Below are 18,204 nucleotides of genomic sequence, written 5' to 3' on the forward strand. Positions count from 1 at the left end.
TTCCTCAGTAACTACTCTAATTTTGTGTACCGTAGTTCCTCAGTAACTACTAATTAGTTCCTCATTAGTTCCTCAGTAACTACTCATTAGTTCCTCATTAGTTCCTCAGTAACTACTCTAATTTTGTGTACCGTAGTTCCTCAGTAACTACTAATTAGTTCCTCATTAGTTCCTCAGTAACTACTCATTAGTTCCTCATTAGTTCCTCAGTAACTACTCTAATTTTGTGTACCTTATTGTAAAGTGTTACCGCGTATTTTGTTAGAAGACAATGCATGTAACAGATAAAACTTGACACGATGTTCCAGAACTTCAACAACCAACATACCCAGGGTACCTTTCATACTGTATCTGGATGTGGAAGGTCCCAAATGTCATTATGTGTTGTTAATGTCGGTATGATACGTGGCTGGCCGCCGTTATAGTTTAATAGTGGTGAAACGTGGTGGGACAAGAACGAAAGTTAAGGCAGCGAAAGTCCAACTTTCACCTGGGAGAGTGGTGTTTGAGTCCCGCAAGATTCTAAAGCCGAACCCTGCTCTTTTTGCCTAAACCTAACCATTTGTTTTTGTTGCCTAAACTTTACCACGTGCATTTGTTGTTGGAGGGGGAAAAAAACGTCTGTTTTTATTGTTGTACTGACATGGTGCATTTACTTTGAAAGAAGACAATGCATGTAACTTGACACGGCGTACGAGAACGTCAACAACCGACGGGCCCAGGGTACCTTTCACGTCGTCTCTGGATGTGGAAGGTCCATGACCCAACGTTGATATGTTAGGAGGTTGGAGTGAGAATGTGTTCAATGTAAACACTGAATTTGTCAAAAAAGAAGCCTACTATGATTGTTAACTTTTAAAAGAATATATACAAAACAGACAGAGAATTGTATAAAAAGTTCCTAAAAATACCAAGAAAACTCTTCTCTGATACAACATTCACTGGAAATGATCTGCTCAGAATTCATCTAAAGGGCTCGTTTTACACAAATTGCTTTCACTATTTAGGTTAACTGTACAGTTTATCAGTTGTTCTGTACTGTTAATGCTATGGATTTAATATAAATATCCATAACATATGTCACTTAGTCAGGGGTTGTAGTTCACTCAGTGATAGAAAAGGACTCCCTTAAGGGAAATGGTTGGGAACCACTGATTTATATGACCTTAAAAAAGCTTTTAACCCAAACTAACCTTTCAGCAGGATATTAGTGTGCTCACATAAAAGAGACATATGACACCCTGCTGTTAGAGGGAACTGCTTCTATACAGTTCCCATATCATGTAACACTGTTAGAGAAGAGAGACAAGGAAAGGAAGGGCAAAGGTAGATCAGAGTATTATGTTGTAAATGTTGCGTAATGGCTGTATTTCGTTTGCATGGGTGCAGCAGCAACAGTTATAAAGCTGGGTTTGGTGCTGTTACAACACCAGAATGTCTTGTTTTGTGTGATGTCTTTGTCTGTATATGCATGTGTGTAGGTGTGTGTAGTTATGAGACTGCTGAACAAGTGCTTATCTCAGACAGGTTGAGGCTAGCACCACCGTGTGCTGTAGTGTGTAGGTGTGTGTGTGAGTGAGCAGGTGCCCTGTTTGTGTCTTTAAGGCTTCGCATAAAGCATTCCTTTAGAAAATCCGCTCCACTTGGCTGGTCCGACCGGCCTTTTAACATGTGATTAGCCATTATGTGGCCTTAATAGTTTTTCTCTGCAAATTTACATTTAACCCGCGTTCTGCTGACATTGTCGGAGTCACTCGAGTGTTGCGAGCACCTACCGAGGCACAAAGGATCATTCATTTCTTTTCAAAGGAAACGATTGCACTGTTTGATCTGGCACAGATGTTGACATTTTATTGAGCACGGCAATTAAATGTAAATAGCTGATATTAATGCGTACTGTGAGAAAGTAAAAGAGAGGATCTGAGGCCGAAAGAATTTTGCTGAGCCTAGGCTATGTGAGAAAGAGTCAAACTAAATGATGGCAAAACAGTTTGATTGTCATGTTTAGGTGTACAAAAATAACTCTTATCTGTGCTAATTGTTTATCCACACACACAAATACACACAGGTGAGCGTGCTGACGGACCAGGTGGAAGCTCAGGGAGCCAAGATCAGCGATCTGCAGAGTTCTCTGGTGGAGCATCAGCACAAACTCAACTCCACAGAGGAGATGCTACAGCAGGTACGCAGCTTTTCAGACCGTGTCAAAACATCTTACAACGGACTTTCTCAACAAATGCTTGATGGACCAAAATCAGGAAACTCTGACTTCCATGGAGAGACATTCAGAGTTTTTATATCAATATTCTTCTTCCATTTAATAAGATGTGACAGAGCCCCAGACTGCCCATCCATCTTATAAATATGACTCCTCTGGAGATCCGATCTCTCCTCATAAACTGTGGACTGTAACTCAGGATGAGCTCTGCCTCCTGGGAGCAAATTCCTTGCGAAGATTCCAGGGTTTCTGGCTGAATATTACCCTGACAACCAAAATATTTAGGACCTTCAGACTCATTCCATGGCACTGTCTCAGAGTGTTTATGCAGGGCCAGACTGGTCTGTCTGGGCAGGTGATTACAGCATTAGCCACACCCCCAACCTGTAACAACCATGACCCTGCTTGCTCACACACTCACACACACACACACTTACACACACACACACACACACACACACAGAGAGAGAGGAGAAAGGGACAAATGAGTAAGAGAGAAACAGCTGAAAAAAGGTGGAGAGATGGGAGGGAGAAAGAATAGGGGTGGTGCTCGAATAAGACTCCGAAGTGTGTGTGTGCAACTCTCAGTTATTTGCTTTAGACTTGAAATCTACAACAGGGACTCTGCTTTAAATTACAAAGGACACTAAACTGAATGGATGTATGACACTGTAACCTACTGAAACTACAAGACACTCGAAACCATTTCATCCATGAGGGAGAAACACTTACTCCTCCTTTGCTGCAGGCAGATCCTGGAGTAAGATGAACCAGGTATTACACAGAATCAACGCACCTCATTCTCATAATGCTGCTCTTGTTAAATTTCCACCAAACTCGACTGCTTCAACCTATTTTGACGACTTTTACGAGTGCCAGGAATGTGTCGTTTAACTATCCGATGAGTTGTGAACTTAATGCTCTCAGTGTCTACTTCTATGCTCTGTGCTGCATGTGAGCAGTGTATCAAAGGGCAGCCAGGGCTGGTTTCTTGGAGACATGGTCATTATGAGGCTTTGGACCTGAGCCGTAAATCTCTTCCTGGTGACAAAGCTCTAATATTTTCCATGTGTACGCTCGAGAAGAAGCCCAGATATTTTTTCCAAAGCCAGAGTTTTAAATGGATGTATCCATATGTACTGTTTGCTTTCCTCTGACGCCCATTTCTGGACTTTAAGTGATTTAGCACCTGCTTGACATCAACTAAATTAGTAATACATCTGCCCACATAGTAGTGGCTTAACTCTCAAGGCTGACAGCCATTCACAGGACAGATAGTGACAGAACTGTGCAGCAAACCTATAGTCTCCCTAAAGAGCAGGTTTGATTGGCAGCAGTTCACAGTGACGGGAAAATGCACCTGTCAAAGTTATTTTAATGTTCTTTCTGTGAATGTTTCGCATGCTTCTGGTATCGTTCTCTCTCACACTCTCTCTCTCTCCCCTCCTCTGCTGTGTACTTTGAGTGAGCTGTGAAATAGGCATTATAAATAGTGGTCATGGGTTGTGTATATTTAGCAGCTCAAACAGCGTCTGAAACCAGTGGGTTTGTCTGAGGGGACGGTCATTACAGAAGTGGAAGCTTGCTGTGCCTCATACTTAATGTTGCCTTTGTTCAGTTAGTATTGAGCAGTGTGTATCATTGAAGGGATTATGTACTCGTGTTTGTTTGTGTGTACCTGTGTGTCTGTTTGTGTTGCCTCATGCTGTTGCTGTATGTTGTTGATGACAGGAGCTCCTGCATAGGACGTCACTGGAGAGCCAGAAGCTGAATCTTATGGGGGAGGTGTCCTACCTGAAACTGAAGCTGGCAGACATGGAGGGAAAACAGGGCCATGGGGCTGAACGGCAGCATAAAGCAGAGGTAGGGCTTCTCATAGAGCCAAATATGCTTTTTCTTGTGGTATTTTATTTCAAGTATACAGTACAATGTGTAGGTATGGTTGTGTTGTTTGTCAGAACTTACTGAAAGCTAGTATGTATCCATCAAAAAGAGGGTGCCATGTTGAGCAATGCCAGTTGGACTTAATTTATTTGCTTTAGTTGCAAACATTACTAAGTTTGTGAATGCCTCATATCCACATGACCTTACAGTTTGTTTCACCACGGACTGTTTACAAGGAGGAACTACTTTAGCTAAAATCCACAGGAACTTCTGTTTCACTTTAGTCCTTGGAAACTTGAACCAAACCCTGCCAGGAATGACGAGGGCACACACAAAAATCTGCCTTGTGTTCTGATGGATCTAACCTTGAAGTCAGCTGCTGATTTTATGGAAGATCATAAACACTTTCTGGATGGATGGAAGGGGAACATTCACCCGAACCCTGGCTGGTTGTTCCTGGGCAAAGCCCACAGGAAAAAAGTCTCCGAGGGGTTTAAATTTTTTGTCAGTTTCAACTGAATCATGTATTTGCTTAACAACCATGTGTTAGGTTACCAGCAGACGTCCCTGGGCATTCAGTGACCATATGAATTGGGGAAAGGGGAAGCAGGGAAAGCAGCAGGCAGGATACAGTAATGTATGTAGTTACTGTCAAAACAGTGCTGGTCAAAGAGCCTTTGTGTCCTCAGGTTAAAAGAGTTTCAGCATAGCGGAGCTGGCATGATGGATGGTGGGCCAAATATGAGTGTGTGTAGGCTTCAGCCCAGAGAATTTTGTTCTTGGTGGTGGGTAAAGGTTGACATGGCCATTCTGAAAAAAGGACCTCCTTCCTAATTGGAAGCATAAGACCGTAAACTTTTGACATCTATAAACTACATGAAAAGAGAAAATAAATTTATTTATGCTTGACTATTTTTAGGTTTTTCAATTGCATTTCTACACAAAAAGAAACAGCGTACTGTACATGTGATTTAGTGGACGGCAATGTTTCAGCACTTCTTAATCCTGCTTTCATCATGTGCACAAGCACAACTTTCCCCACAACAGCTGTTTAGACTTAAGGAGAAAAGGAAAAAATCTGCTATGAACACTTTACTGGCCTCCCACGTGCTGCCTCTACTACTCAAACATGTCCACACAAATGCATGTTTGGGCGTGTGCACACACACACACACACACACACACACACACACATATAACAACTGAAAGCCTCCTTGCTGTGGAGCCAGTAAGCTCACAGTTAAATTTAGCCGTGCAGGCTCTCCATATCATCTGTCATATCCGCTGTACCGGACCCCAAGTGAGACTTCCTCTGTCCACAGTCCGGGCATAGCTCGGCTGCTGTTTACACTCTTTTTGAAGGAACATGGGCATAGATCACCTCTAAAGGATGGCAAACCTGCTCACCTCTCTTTCAATCGACCAGTGCAACCTACCTACACTAGATATGCCATAACAGTATTGTTCTGGTCAAAGCAAGGGCTCAGGCTCATGAACGAATACGAAATAATGTGTTTACCTAGACCAGATGAGATTGTGTGTCTGTGTATGTGCACCAGCCAAGGATTTGTGTTTCTCTGGCTCAGCATATGTTTGTACTCAGGCTCAAGACCAAATCTACACTTCCTCAGGATTTAAAATATCAGATTATGTTGACACGAGGCAGGAAAAACAGATCTGAAACATCACTTCTGTAAAACGATGTACTCGCACGCAGACATAGTATTTCCTCTTCTCTTTCTAAGCATTCCTCTCAATTCTTTTTTCCCCCCACTGCATCTGTCAGACTGTAGTGAATTTCATTAGCGAGCTGCAGGAGCAGATGTGTAGGTTTCAGAAGGAGATCAATAGCAAGATCCAGGAGAAAAAGGCCTTGGAGATCCCAGATGGCAGCCCTCCAGTGGCGTGCCCCACCGAGTCCACTGAGGGCGAGGGCCCAAACCCCGGGCCAGCCTGTGATGGGACCTCGGGGGTGATACACAAAGTAGAAGAAGTTCCAGATGGGCCTGATGGGAACACGCACGGCCTGGAAGAGGGTAGCTCAGATGCAGAGCAGCAGTACCACTGCAGAGAAGAAAGTGTAGGCACAGCCTGCGTGCATGACTTGTAATGTTGTGTACAGCATGGGTTGTCCCACTTCAGTGTGTGTGTGTGTGTTATCCTCAGCTCCAAAAATGAAACAAGCACTCACTAAAAACTCATCAGTGTGTGACGCAACTCATAGCTGCATTACATGTCGTGCACACACAGCTAAATGTCCTGATATGTTGTGTTTCAGGGCTTACTGAAAGAGCTCAGGATCCTCAAGGACAAAGTGGAGCACCTGGAGGATCAGAAGATACAGTACGAGAAGAAACTCAAAGCAACAAAGGTAAAAAGAAAGTTCCGATTTTCATGGTGTCTAGACTTTGCAGTACACCATCAGTGCCCAAATTCCACTGCTAACTGTCCACTCAACTTTCCTAAACACTCTCCAAACCGATGTCCCTGCCAGTTCAGTGAGTCACTCCGTTTTGCACATTTACCTATGTTTTCATAAGACGTCTGAGAACTATTTCACCTTCTATTTTAAAGTCCTGTAGAAATAGATTTAATGATGGCCTAGTCCCCTTTTTTAATGCCCTACTTGTGTATGTTGGCATGATCCCATGGCATTAACTTCTTAGGCTTTTTTTTTTTTTTTTTTTTTGTGTGGAGCGGCTTTACTTGCTCTCACCCTTCGATAAATGTATTATCTTTCCTATTATTTCATCATCTTACCCTCTGTCTTTCTTGCTGTCCTTCCCTTGTGGTACAATTATCTGTCTGTGTATTATATTATTATCATATTTCATTGTACTGCTCTGCCGGCCCACTCAAACAGTAGCTTGAGTTTGCTACTTCATTCATGTGAGTGTTGCCCGACATTTTTTAAAAGGTTGAAATTATCCACATACCTCCATCATTTTCTGTAGTTCTGTGAATCTGCATCTACAGTTCTTTAATTTTTGCTTTCATTAAATATCCTATCGGCATCTTTACTTTAACTGAATGCTTACAAAATGATCGTTAGCCTGAATCAAGATAGGAAAACTCCAATGCACACAGGAATAACTGGCTACAGATGTTGATACACAGATACTGAGCTATATAAAATGCTTTCTTGTGAGCGTTTATGTCTCTTACTCTACCTTTTTAAACAAACCACTGGGGAGTAATGTTTTGATGAAGTAAAACAGGGAGTATATGAGGCAAAAAAAAGTGTATTTTTCCACCTTCCTCTTTCTTCTACACAACACACAGGCAGAACACACTGGCAGACAATCAGCCTGAACCTAACTTTACTGCCATCTGCTTTTTCCTTACTGAAACTTACTTCAAAACACACTATAAACTCCAAACAGTAGTGGCCTAATATTAAGCGCTCTAAAATTCAAAGAGGCATTTGTTGTGGGTGTTTTATGTATAGGTAGTGGTGGGAAAAGACTGTATCTTCCAAAATTTGAGTTTCAAGTGGGCACATGTGCAGGGACTGTATGTAAATGTCTTGTTTTGTGTGAGTGTGAAGGAGCTTTTAGCTGTGTGTGTTTAAACAGACACAACCTGCATGTCCTTCCTGTTAAGTTTCCTCACTGTGTGGCACCCACAGGCAGAGATCAGCAGCCTTCAGCAGCTCCTGCTCAGTAAGAACGCTGAGATCGAGAGCTTGCACACTCAGCTGCTGGCCAGGCCCTCCATATCCCCCGAGAGCTCGGAGAGAGGTAAGCAAAGCACCCGGCCTCGAGCCCAACGACCCACCTGCCAACAGCAGCCACTCATTCTTGACAGAGTCACCCAGCCTGACGGGTGACACAGTTAATGACTCCTTTTTGCATTCATTAACTTGCAGTAACAGCTGTGGGAAAAGTCTGTCTTTGGCCCCTTATTAAACTGTCTCATCACGGGTCTCTGTGTCTCTGTCTCTCTCAGAGGAGATGTACAGGAAGAGGCTAAACACCAAATGTAAGCCTGAACCGTACTTAATGAAAATCACTGCAAACCCATGGGCCATGTCTACTTTTTGATCTTTCATTTATTTCCTTACTCCAGACATGTCTCTTTATTTCATTATCTTTTGTTTCCTTCTGCTCGGAGGGGCAGCTTTGACAATCACCGACTGGTTTCCAAAAACGACTTGATGCACTATCTCTCTCGCCTTTGGCTTTTTTCATTCCATTTATGCTGTCATGGATTCCTGAGAGCATAAAGTCTTGTTTGTTCTTAATTTTGTCTGTCATAGATAAACACATCTCTGGGGCACTTGCCGAGTATAATCACTGTCACTCACCAGTAATGCTGCCTATGTGCCTGCAATAGTTACAAAGGAGGTGTCTACGAACTTGGGGCCCAAATATGTAAAAGCTGACATGGCTAAAGCTATGATTGGTAGATTAAAAAAGGGCTTGGGTGAATCTAAATATACATGGTTCGGATGGCACTCTGGTGGGGAATAAATCTACAACATGCTAGCATGTGTTTTTGCCTTTCCCTTCTGTCTAAATAACCACATGTCACTGTGTGTCCATACCAAACGCTAATTTATACGCCATGAGCAGCTGCCTATACAGATTAATAATCAGTGTGGGCTTTCTCTTTATAGACCAGGAGCTGCAGAGGCTTAGGAGTGGAATGAAATCACTGGTGGCTGCCAATGATGAAAAGGTAAGTTACCAGTGATCTGGAAACCTCTCCTTACTCCTCCTGGTCAACACAGCTGTATGTGATTAGGCAGCACAGAGCAGCGTGTGTGTTGTCATCGGTTTACTACAATGTCAAGTGTCTCACTGGCCTGCGTGAAGAATTGCAATCATCATACAGTTTAAAAGGTTAGAAGGTAACCACTTTTAGATGTTGTCATTTCTCCGAGGCGCCACTCCTCCGAACATTTATAGTACAGAGGGGCTTTTGTATTCTCCCTCCCAGAGAATCTTGGACCTTAAAGACTCACAGACGCAGGCCTACATGTGGCACACTACTGAAGACACACACGTCCACACACCCCAAGGCGAGCCATTTCAGGCAAAGCCACACTTAAGTAGGCCTCGACCTGCCAAGCCTAATTTTGGAGTGAGCTGCATTAAGAGAACCATGACAAAACCAGGCATGGGCACCACTTCAAAAAACACACACACTGCACGCAGCTGGTTACCACAACTGAGATTTCCAGCCAGGCTTGTGTCAGTCCCCTCCCTATCCACTGCTTTGATGTAAAGGCCATATGGTGAAAGAGGGGCGTTTGTGTGGTGTTATGGTCAGTAAGTGAGTGAAGCCGACAGTCCATATGTGTGTTTCCTAACCTTAGATAAACATCTTAACTGGGTTTCCTCTCTCTGTTGTCTTCAGGACAGACGTATTGAGGAGCTCACTCTGCTCCTGAATCAGTGCCGGCAGTTCAGAGAGGTCAATCACACTACGAGACAAGGTAAACAGCTGATTCACTTCCCTTGTGTCATTTGTATTACATTAGCAACAAATGTCTGAGCACAATAAAAGCCACCACACTTCCCTCCTTGGCAGAAACACAAGCCAATGCTCGATTTGAGAGAAGGTATTTCTTCTCTTTGTTACTATAGCTCCATCTGCTGTCCGTTCATTGTCAAATGGAAGGACCCCGTCATGCAGCAGTGAGGAAGAAGAGCATGCACTGATGAAGAATGGTGACACCAGCAGTGCAAAATCTGTGGATGTAAAGTCTGAAGTGAGTGCGAACAATATCAGCTACTCCATAAAGTTTTTTGTTTCCATGAACATGATTTTGATTTTTTTTTTTACCCATCACAGGTTTCCACAAGCAGCTCCTCCTCTTCCCAACAGACATCTCTATCATCAGCCCAGAAGGACAGTGACTCCAGGTAGTGAAGCAGCTTTCCATCAATGGACGACTCCAATATGTCTTAGTTGGATTTTACTGAGACTGTTGTGTTTTATCTTCACAGAACAGAGCCGCAGACTTTATCAAGTAGCATGAGTGACCTGACAAATGGATCTTTACAGCAGGTAGTTTGTTATCATCATATAGATCTAACATGCCAGCACTTTGTCATTTCTGTTTCAATGAATATAATCAACCCAGAATGCTTCTAATGTTTTTTTAAATCCATTTTTCTACTGTATATACCAGCTACTGTACCGTCTCTTACATGATTGGTGCTTGAGAGAACTTTGAGACTTTGCTCATTTGTACAGTACACAGCTCTGTACATATCAGGGATGTGTGTGATTAGTCAACTAGTCGATTCATCCTTTGAAACTTGGCGCGACATCACTTTTCTTGTGCTGCTTTCAGACGTGTTTCACAAGTATTTCAACCTTTGAACTCTGAGCTAAGTGTTGCAATTTCTTTTGCAAACATGGGGGAAAAGCAAATGAGCAACTTGGTAAGAAATGTCCCACAAATTGCAAGAAAAAATAACAGATTCAGAAAAATACTTGGCCTAAAAAAAAATTAGGGAAAAAAAAAAAAAAAAAAAAAGCTAAGAAAAAACTCTATTCATAATAGTTAATATTACATTTTAAAATTCTGTTACAGATTTTATAGAATTAATTATGAGCACTTTTTCCAGGTCATTTCCTTGTTTGCTTGTTTTTAACTTTCTTTCTTTTTTTAGGTTTTAATTTTTTAATTTTCCCTTTCTACTAATTTCTTGCAAATGTTTTGGGTCATGTCTTCCTTTGTTGCCCATTGCCTGCTTCCCATGTTTTTGAAAGAAATCAAGCCAATTTGCTCAGGTTTTAAGGAGTTAAATGCTGCCTGCTATCCTCGCTTGTCGGCACCAGAAATACTAGTCGGTTAAACTTATTAAAATCATTATTATCCTATGTGACTGTGTTCACCAAATGAAAATGACGTTTTTAATAATCAGGCACATTTTCTCAAGATTTACTTTCCTAAAAAATGTGGTTATTAATAAATGTCATTTGTTAACTGTAACTTAAGTTGTCAAGTTTCTTAGGATAATGTGCAATGTTCACATGTAAAGTGCCACACAATTCAGCTGCAGTTAAAATCCGATATGGTTAAAGAAAAATGTGATAAACGATTTCCAACAATATTAACCTGATAGACTCATGCTCAATTTGGACTGTTTTCTTAGTGTTTTCTCTGGTCTAAGTTTAGACTATCGTTTAAATGTTAAAAAAAAACACTGGTCATTAGGAGCATCCCTAGCACATAAATTTACATTTACTGTCTTTTCTATTTGTGTCTGTGTGTGGTTTATCCAGAGTGGTCTGGATGACACCAGAAGTCAGACGCTGCCTGTGAATGCCTCTCTGTCAGAGCAGAATGGGAGCAGAGACAGCAGTGAAATCCAAAGTCAAAGGTCTCCAGATGGGAGCGAAGATGGAGACTCCAGCCAAAGTAAATGCAGACATATTAACTCATGCTTTACATGGTTATGGATTGTGCGCAGTAATAATCCCTAATGTAGGATCAGACTTCCTTTTTCCTGTGGAATAGTCTCGAGGCCAGTTATTCCCATGAGCCAGCGGCAGTATTCATATTTGGAGCAAACCACTCTCCTTCGACCAGACGACAGCTCTACCTTTGATCACGTCTAATTGCAGAGGCTCCTGACAGAGCAGATGGATCATGGGATAGACTTTCTTACCAAACACACCCTCTCTCTCTCGCTCTGATTGACCACACTCATCTCAGCTCCACCCTTCCTCAGCTTCACTGAGCAGTTTTAACTTGAGCCACACCCTGATTTCTCTCTGCTGCGCTCTGCTGTGGAGCGGTGACTGACTGCGGCCCGTATCATAAACATCACACCTTGTAAAATTTAGCTTAAAACCCTTCATTTTTCACAGGGCATTAACCGATTAATTATTTGCTGAACTCAACGGTCTGTAACCTGCGCTCCATCACCTTAATATAGTACTATGAAAAGGCGGCCACCACACACGCGCTACTCAGCTCTTAATGTTCTGTTTGGTGTGCAAAAAAGAATAAAAGTGCCTTTACTGCTTTCTACTTAGTCATCAAGATTTTGTCTTTAACAAGGCCTCAATCACAGGAAACTATAAATTTAGACAGTTTTTAGTGAGGCTATGTCTGCTCTAATTATCACAAGTACACTGCCGCACATGCGTCTAGGAAGTGTTGCATCTACGTAGCCCTTCACATACAATTGAAAACATATTTATACTTAGTCACATTACACTGACTGTGGTTTTTGTAACCTCTTACAGGAAAGTTGGAGAAAGTTGATGACAGCACTTCAAGCGATAATTCCCCTGTTCACTCTGGAGCAAACACACAGCCCGGCCAACGAGCTGTGGGCTCACCAGAATACATGAAGAATAACAGGAGCTTCAAGAGACTCTGGGGAAAGTGAGTGTGGGAGGGTACACTGATGCATCAACAATGTGCCAACACAAATGACAGTAAAGTAGAGCAAAAATAAGGGCCAAAGTAGATGTATGAATATGTACAGTAAGTCTAAATAACATATGGTTTATATAGAATGTTCTATTCTGATCAGCCACAGCATTAATACCACTGACAGGTGAGGTGAATAACTTTGATCATCTCATTACAATCCAATGTTCTGCTGGGAAATCTTGGGCCCTGGCATTCATGTGGATGCCACTTGACACGCTCCACCCACCCAAACACTGTTGCAGACCAATTTCCCACCCTCATGGCCTGATCCCAATCTAATCGAACATCTATGGAACATGCCAGTACCCCAGAGCCAAGTTCGATCCACTGTGGAGTCTCCTTGGTTTGGACTTGGCTCTGACCTGTAGAGGCATGGATGCAAAACCTCTGGGGGCGCGTTGGTGATGGATCCTTTAAGTCCTGTGGGTTGCGAGGAGGTGTACCTGCACATCCCACGGATGTTCGATAGGATTGAATCTGGCAAATTTGGAGGCCAGGTTGATGCCTTGAGCTCTTTGTCATGTTCCTCGGGGCAATTCTGAGCAGTTTTTGCGGTGTGGCATGGTGCATTGTCCTGCTGGGAGGCGGTACTGCCATTGGGGATGCTGTTGCCAAGAGGGGGGTTACTTGGTCTGCAACAGTGTTTGGCTAGGAGGAGTGTGTCAGGTGATATCTACATGAATGCCAGGACCAAAGATTCTAGCAGAAAATGGTGTTATCACAAGATGATCAATATTATTCCGTTTACCTGAGAGCTGTGAGCGGTTGTAATGTTGTGGCTGATCAATGCATAGGTTTATGGGATATAAAGAGAGGAAAATATAGAGGGATTTTTTAATTAAGAAATAATTTAAGCACATATTAAATTATCCTTGTACTATGTCACTACCCCTACTATAGAATTACCGTAATTACACAAAACTAAATTAATGAATATGATGAAAAACAATTTTCAATTATCACCATTGTCTCACATCTTATTATTTTTACGTATCAACAATGACATTAATATATACCGATTGTGCCAAATCTATTATCATTTTACTTTGAAAATGAAAGCAGCTTCTAGCATGTTTACTCTCACCCGTACAGACTTCGAAGAACCCAGTCTGGAGGGCTCCAGGCAGCAGATCCAGATGGCGGTCAGTTTAAAAGAGGGGGGCTGCGTGCGACAGCAGGACCCAGACTGACCAGGACCCCTGAGTCCTTTAACCCTACACGGTAAAGCTCAATGTGCCTCTGCCTGACGTGGTATACAGCACTCCTATTTTAAGTGTTAAAGGGTTTTGTGTCAGCTAGGTAACTGTCATACTCTGTTGTTATGTATAATCTAGTCTGGTCTTCCTGCCTCATCATACACTTACACTATTTCCCTAAAATAAATACCCAAATAAAGAGTAGCTTAAGGGCTTTTTTTTTTTTTTTACCATGGCACTTTCTACCTTAAAAGTATGCTGTGATTGAAGAATTAAGGTGACCATTCTGAAGAAATAAATGATCTGATTTGTGCTTTTTTTCCCAGTGATATGAATATTCCATTCAGCCAGTGGACCAAGGAGCAGGTGTGTGGCTGGCTAGAGGACTACGGACTGGGCCAGTATGTCAACCTCACCAGACAGTGGGTTGAAAGTGGACAGACACTGCTGTCAGCCACACCTCAGGACTTTGAGAAGGTAAATAAAACGTTTAGTGATTTAAGTATAAGATCAAAGAAAGAAAATAAAAATGGATAAATCGGAAATGTAAAAAGGTTTATCAGCTGAATTAAACTGCATGGCGTGTGAGTAAACCAATAATTATTCTGCAAAGTTTAGTTTTGTTGTAACAAACAGTCCTCTCTGACCTCAGGAGATGGGTATGAAGAATCCACTGCACAGGAAGAAGCTGCAGCTCGCTCTGAAGGCGTTCACCACCAAAGTTGTAGAGAAATCGGCAGAGCTGGACCACATCTGGGTCACCCGTAAGACTCTACACAGAATATTTCAAACCTCTCACTCTGCGTGTTCTGATTTGAATATGATCTACAAATAGAGAGTGGGACTTCTTGTGAAACGAGCCCAACAAAGACATGTAATGTGTGAGATGTAAATATATTCAAAAAATGCAAATATAGTCAGTATTCAAAACCAGGAACCGCAGGCTATTTTTACTGAGCAGTTACCGTGAACATGTTTTGGCAGCTGATGATACTTAATTTAACACTCCGAAGTTTAGTGAGTGAAGTGAGTTAATGTCTGATTTCTGTACCCATTTAGGCTGGTTGGATGATATTGGTTTGCCTCAGTATAAAGACCACTTCCATGAAGCTCGAGTGGATGGTCGAATGATACAATACCTCACAGTGGTAAGACTTAACCCAACATGTACTGTAACACTTGCTATTAGGTAGAGACCTGCAAATATATTTATTTAAATAAGCAGTGTGTAGGATTTAGTGGCATCTAGTGGTGAGAACTGCAGGTTGCAACCAGCTAAAAATTCTTCCGTGTGTCAAACATGAATTCCTGGGAAGAATCCTTTCTCTTCCCTCTTCTCCTCGGAAACAATCAAACCCGGTGCTTAAACCGGTAAAAAAAAAACCTGAATATAGTAGTTTCATGTGACAAATCAGTGCCTCTCTGATGCTGTTCCAGTCATCGCAGACAGGCCGCTAGCCCAGCACCTAATGTGTGCTCACTTTCTTTCTCTGATAACTTAAGATTCAATTGTTCAGGAGGTTTTTATTAGGAGCTGAATTATCTGCAGAGGTCTCCTCCTCTCCAAATCAAACACACCCAGTGATTTAAACAGGCAAAAACACTGAAATAAGCAGTTTCACGTCAAAAAAATAAGTGTTTTTCCAACACTGCTTATCATGGAGGGGCGGCTAACCATGGTTGCCGATGCTCAAATGGCCCTATCTAGAGTGAATGTTTGGTTTGTTTGTTCTGGACTACTGTAGAAACATGGCAGTGCAACATGTCAGACTCCTCACAGAAGAAAGAAAACATACTTATATTGTATTGCATTTCTGACAGTATATCCCCCTAAATCCTACACACTGGTCCTTTAAACTTCAGACACGATTAAAAAACATTAAACAATGACATGAATTTGTTTCGTTTCTATAAACTTAACTGATTTCCTCCTGTTGTTCACTCAGAATGACCTCTTGACTCTGAAGGTCACCAGCCAGCTTCATCATCTCAGTATTAAATGTGCCATCCATGTTCTTCACGCCAACAAGTTCAACCCCAACTGCCTTCGACGTAGGCCAGGGGAAGAGGTAAGCTAAGATGGAAACAAGAGTTGAAGTTGTGGATTGTGTCTGTATTGTATTATGGAGCACTTGTTCTTTTTGTTTTGTGTTTTTCCATGTGTAAATTTTGAACAGGTGTTATTGCATCTGATGCCCACAAGATGGCGACAGATGTTAAAAGCTTTCAAACAGAGCATTTTCTCTGCCTCTGTTTAAGCTTCATTTTGCCCACTTCTTGTGTATTTTAGAAGAAGAGAAAAACATTTAGGAGTGAGAGGGTATAGGTATAAGAGGGTATAATGCTGATTAATTTTAATTATTATTACTGTTAATTTCTTCAGAAACAGCCCTCTCCCTCGGAGGTGGTGCAGTGGTCAAACCATCGCGTGATGGAGTGGCTGAGAGCAGTGGATCTGGCTGAATATGCTCCTAATCTACGGGGCAGCGGCGTTCATGGCGGGCTGATTGTGAGTATTGTAGATCTTAAGCTTCCCTGCAAGTCATACCGGAATTACATGCCTACGTTACAGTCCTGGAGACTTACATTTGTTACTACTACTTTGTTTCTCTTCCGTAGATCCTGGAGCCTCGCTTCAGCTCCGAGACTTTGGCCCTGCTGTTAAATATTCCTCCACAGAAGACTTTGCTCCGGCGCCACCTCGCCACTGCCTTCTCTGCCCTAGTGGGGCATCAGGCCACGCAGGAGAAGCGAGAGTATGGCAATGCCACAGGCCATGTGCCTCTCACTACCACTGCTAAAGTAAAGGTAAGAATATAAGGATCAAAATGTTCTGTCATTGTTGCAGTGTTAATCTCAGTGATTTATTAATAGGTTCAACTGTTTTTATGTTTTCAGCCAAAGAAGCTGGGCTTCACCCAATTCAGTCACCTCAGAAAGAGGAGACCTGATGAATCTGCGGACTATATCTGCCCAATAGACAGTGGAACGCTGACAGTGAATGGGGTGTCTCGCTTGCCCCCTGCAGCACTCAGGGGCCTCAGCCCCACCTTGAACAGACCGACTGAGAAGCAGGAGCATGTGGGCGTAAAAGCTCAGGCTAACGGCCCAAAACACAGCCCTCCCCTCGCACTCACTAAGTGACTTTGTGAATCAGATGCAGAAATGTACCCAAGATGAATCCATGTGGTGATTTGCTGGACGGGCTGCAATAATGCTGTGTTAAGCACGTGATGTTAATTGTTGTTAATGTATTTTTAACCAGATGTTGCTCAAACAATATTCATCTGAAATGGTGATGAATGGTGACATTGTGTTTCATGAAAGCTGCTCTTTGCATTCCTTATACAGTTGGATTCCAAAGCTTATACTTTGCTTTAAATCAATGCATTTTACTGACCATTTTGTATCTTAGACTTCTGCAGATTTAGTTAGAATATTGACAACCTTTTATTGTTATATGTTTGGATTGACTGCACATTATAATAATTTACCCCAGTTACTTTAAGAATGTCTCTGATCCATCCTGTATGACTGACCAAAAGAAGCCAGGAAACCCCAAATTAAATCACTTTATTTCTTGATGGTAAACTTCCTCTTCTGCACCTTCAAATAAGGTTCGTCTGTATACCTTAGGATTCTGCTACTCAAATGATATCTTGTTTCATATGAACATTGTGAATATTCAGTAATATAATAAACATCAGTTTAACAGTTAGTCTTGTTGTCTTTTTTTGAGACCATCAAAGCAAACGCTTTGCTGCCATCTGCTGCTCACATGCTCTCTGTCTCTGAAGCCCAGTTATAGCATATAGGACTTGTGTGAGTAACTGCTGTAGTTTTCAAAGTTTAGGTTGAAATTTAAAATGATTTTTTTTTAGTTTGTTTTACTTCGGATTAGGATTGCTTAAGTATATTTCTTTACAGTCACAGCAACTCTACTTCCTGAGGATGGATCTTAGGATCATGACAAGGCAGTTGAAGCGAGACTGGCCACTACTGGTGAAAAATTAAAAATGCAAGGATGATTGGCACCATCCTGCTGTACAGGAGGTTTGGTTTGTTCCAGCCCTGATTCTTCAAAGCTGTCAAGCCTGACCTTAACATAACTGACAAGACTGAAATAGAATCTGTCTCGATGTGGTTGGGGACTTACTAAAAATACGTGAATCAAATAAAATGGTCCTCTTGTTGGTGAATGTTTATTTAAATTTGGGTTTTTTTTACACAATTTAAGAGTTTGTGTTCAATGACCAAAAATGTGAAACATTGCCAACTTCACCAAAACATAATCTGGTGTTTAGGAGCATTGCCGGCTGGTCTGTTGTGTGAGGCCTCAGGACAACCCTCACGTAATCCAGCCCAACCAAATTATAGCTAAAGAAAAAGAAAACTACTTCAACTTCTTCCACAAAAACAAAACAAAACAAACTTCAGGGCTATTTGGCTTAAACAGACAGTTCACAATGGCAGACTATCTGACCACTGTGACAGATCGGAAA

The 18,204-nt window shown here is 42.0% G+C and overlaps 1 protein-coding gene across 8 annotated transcripts in view; it reads left to right on the forward strand.

Moving 5' to 3' along the window:
- The window catches only part of ppfibp2a (PPFIA binding protein 2a), a 26,908-nt gene extending 9,248 nt beyond the window's left edge, over positions 1-17,660 (forward strand). Inside the window, exons 4-24 of one of the 8 annotated variants that reach the window (XM_050048981.1) lie at positions 2,069-2,182; positions 3,950-4,081; positions 5,889-6,182; positions 6,381-6,473; positions 7,731-7,842; positions 8,051-8,083; positions 8,721-8,782; positions 9,464-9,542; positions 9,694-9,818; positions 9,902-9,972; positions 10,057-10,117; positions 11,345-11,480; positions 12,314-12,455; positions 13,599-13,727; positions 14,029-14,179; positions 14,355-14,466; positions 14,762-14,850; positions 15,649-15,771; positions 16,086-16,211; positions 16,322-16,510; positions 16,601-17,660. In XM_050048981.1, coding sequence (XP_049904938.1) covers positions 2,069-2,182; positions 3,950-4,081; positions 5,889-6,182; positions 6,381-6,473; positions 7,731-7,842; positions 8,051-8,083; positions 8,721-8,782; positions 9,464-9,542; positions 9,694-9,818; positions 9,902-9,972; positions 10,057-10,117; positions 11,345-11,480; positions 12,314-12,455; positions 13,599-13,727; positions 14,029-14,179; positions 14,355-14,466; positions 14,762-14,850; positions 15,649-15,771; positions 16,086-16,211; positions 16,322-16,510; positions 16,601-16,846 — 2,619 coding nt within the window. In that variant the 3' untranslated portion in view covers positions 16,847-17,660. Of the gene's footprint in view, positions 1-2,068; positions 2,183-2,834; positions 2,993-3,733; positions 3,836-3,949; positions 4,082-5,888; positions 6,183-6,380; positions 6,474-7,730; positions 7,843-8,050; positions 8,084-8,720; positions 8,783-9,463; positions 9,543-9,693; positions 9,819-9,901; positions 9,973-10,056; positions 10,118-11,344; positions 11,481-12,313; positions 12,456-13,598; positions 13,728-14,028; positions 14,180-14,354; positions 14,467-14,761; positions 14,851-15,648; positions 15,772-16,085; positions 16,212-16,321; positions 16,511-16,600 lie in introns of those variants that run through there. The other 7 variants (XM_050048997.1, XM_050049030.1, XM_050049039.1 and 4 more) reach the window with 7 other exon arrangements.
- Positions 17,661-18,204: the final 544 nt, after the last annotated feature.

Source organism: Epinephelus moara, chromosome 1 (genome assembly GCF_006386435.1).
Source record: "Epinephelus moara isolate mb chromosome 1, YSFRI_EMoa_1.0, whole genome shotgun sequence".
NCBI classification, from domain to species: domain Eukaryota; kingdom Metazoa; phylum Chordata; class Actinopteri; order Perciformes; family Serranidae; genus Epinephelus; species Epinephelus moara.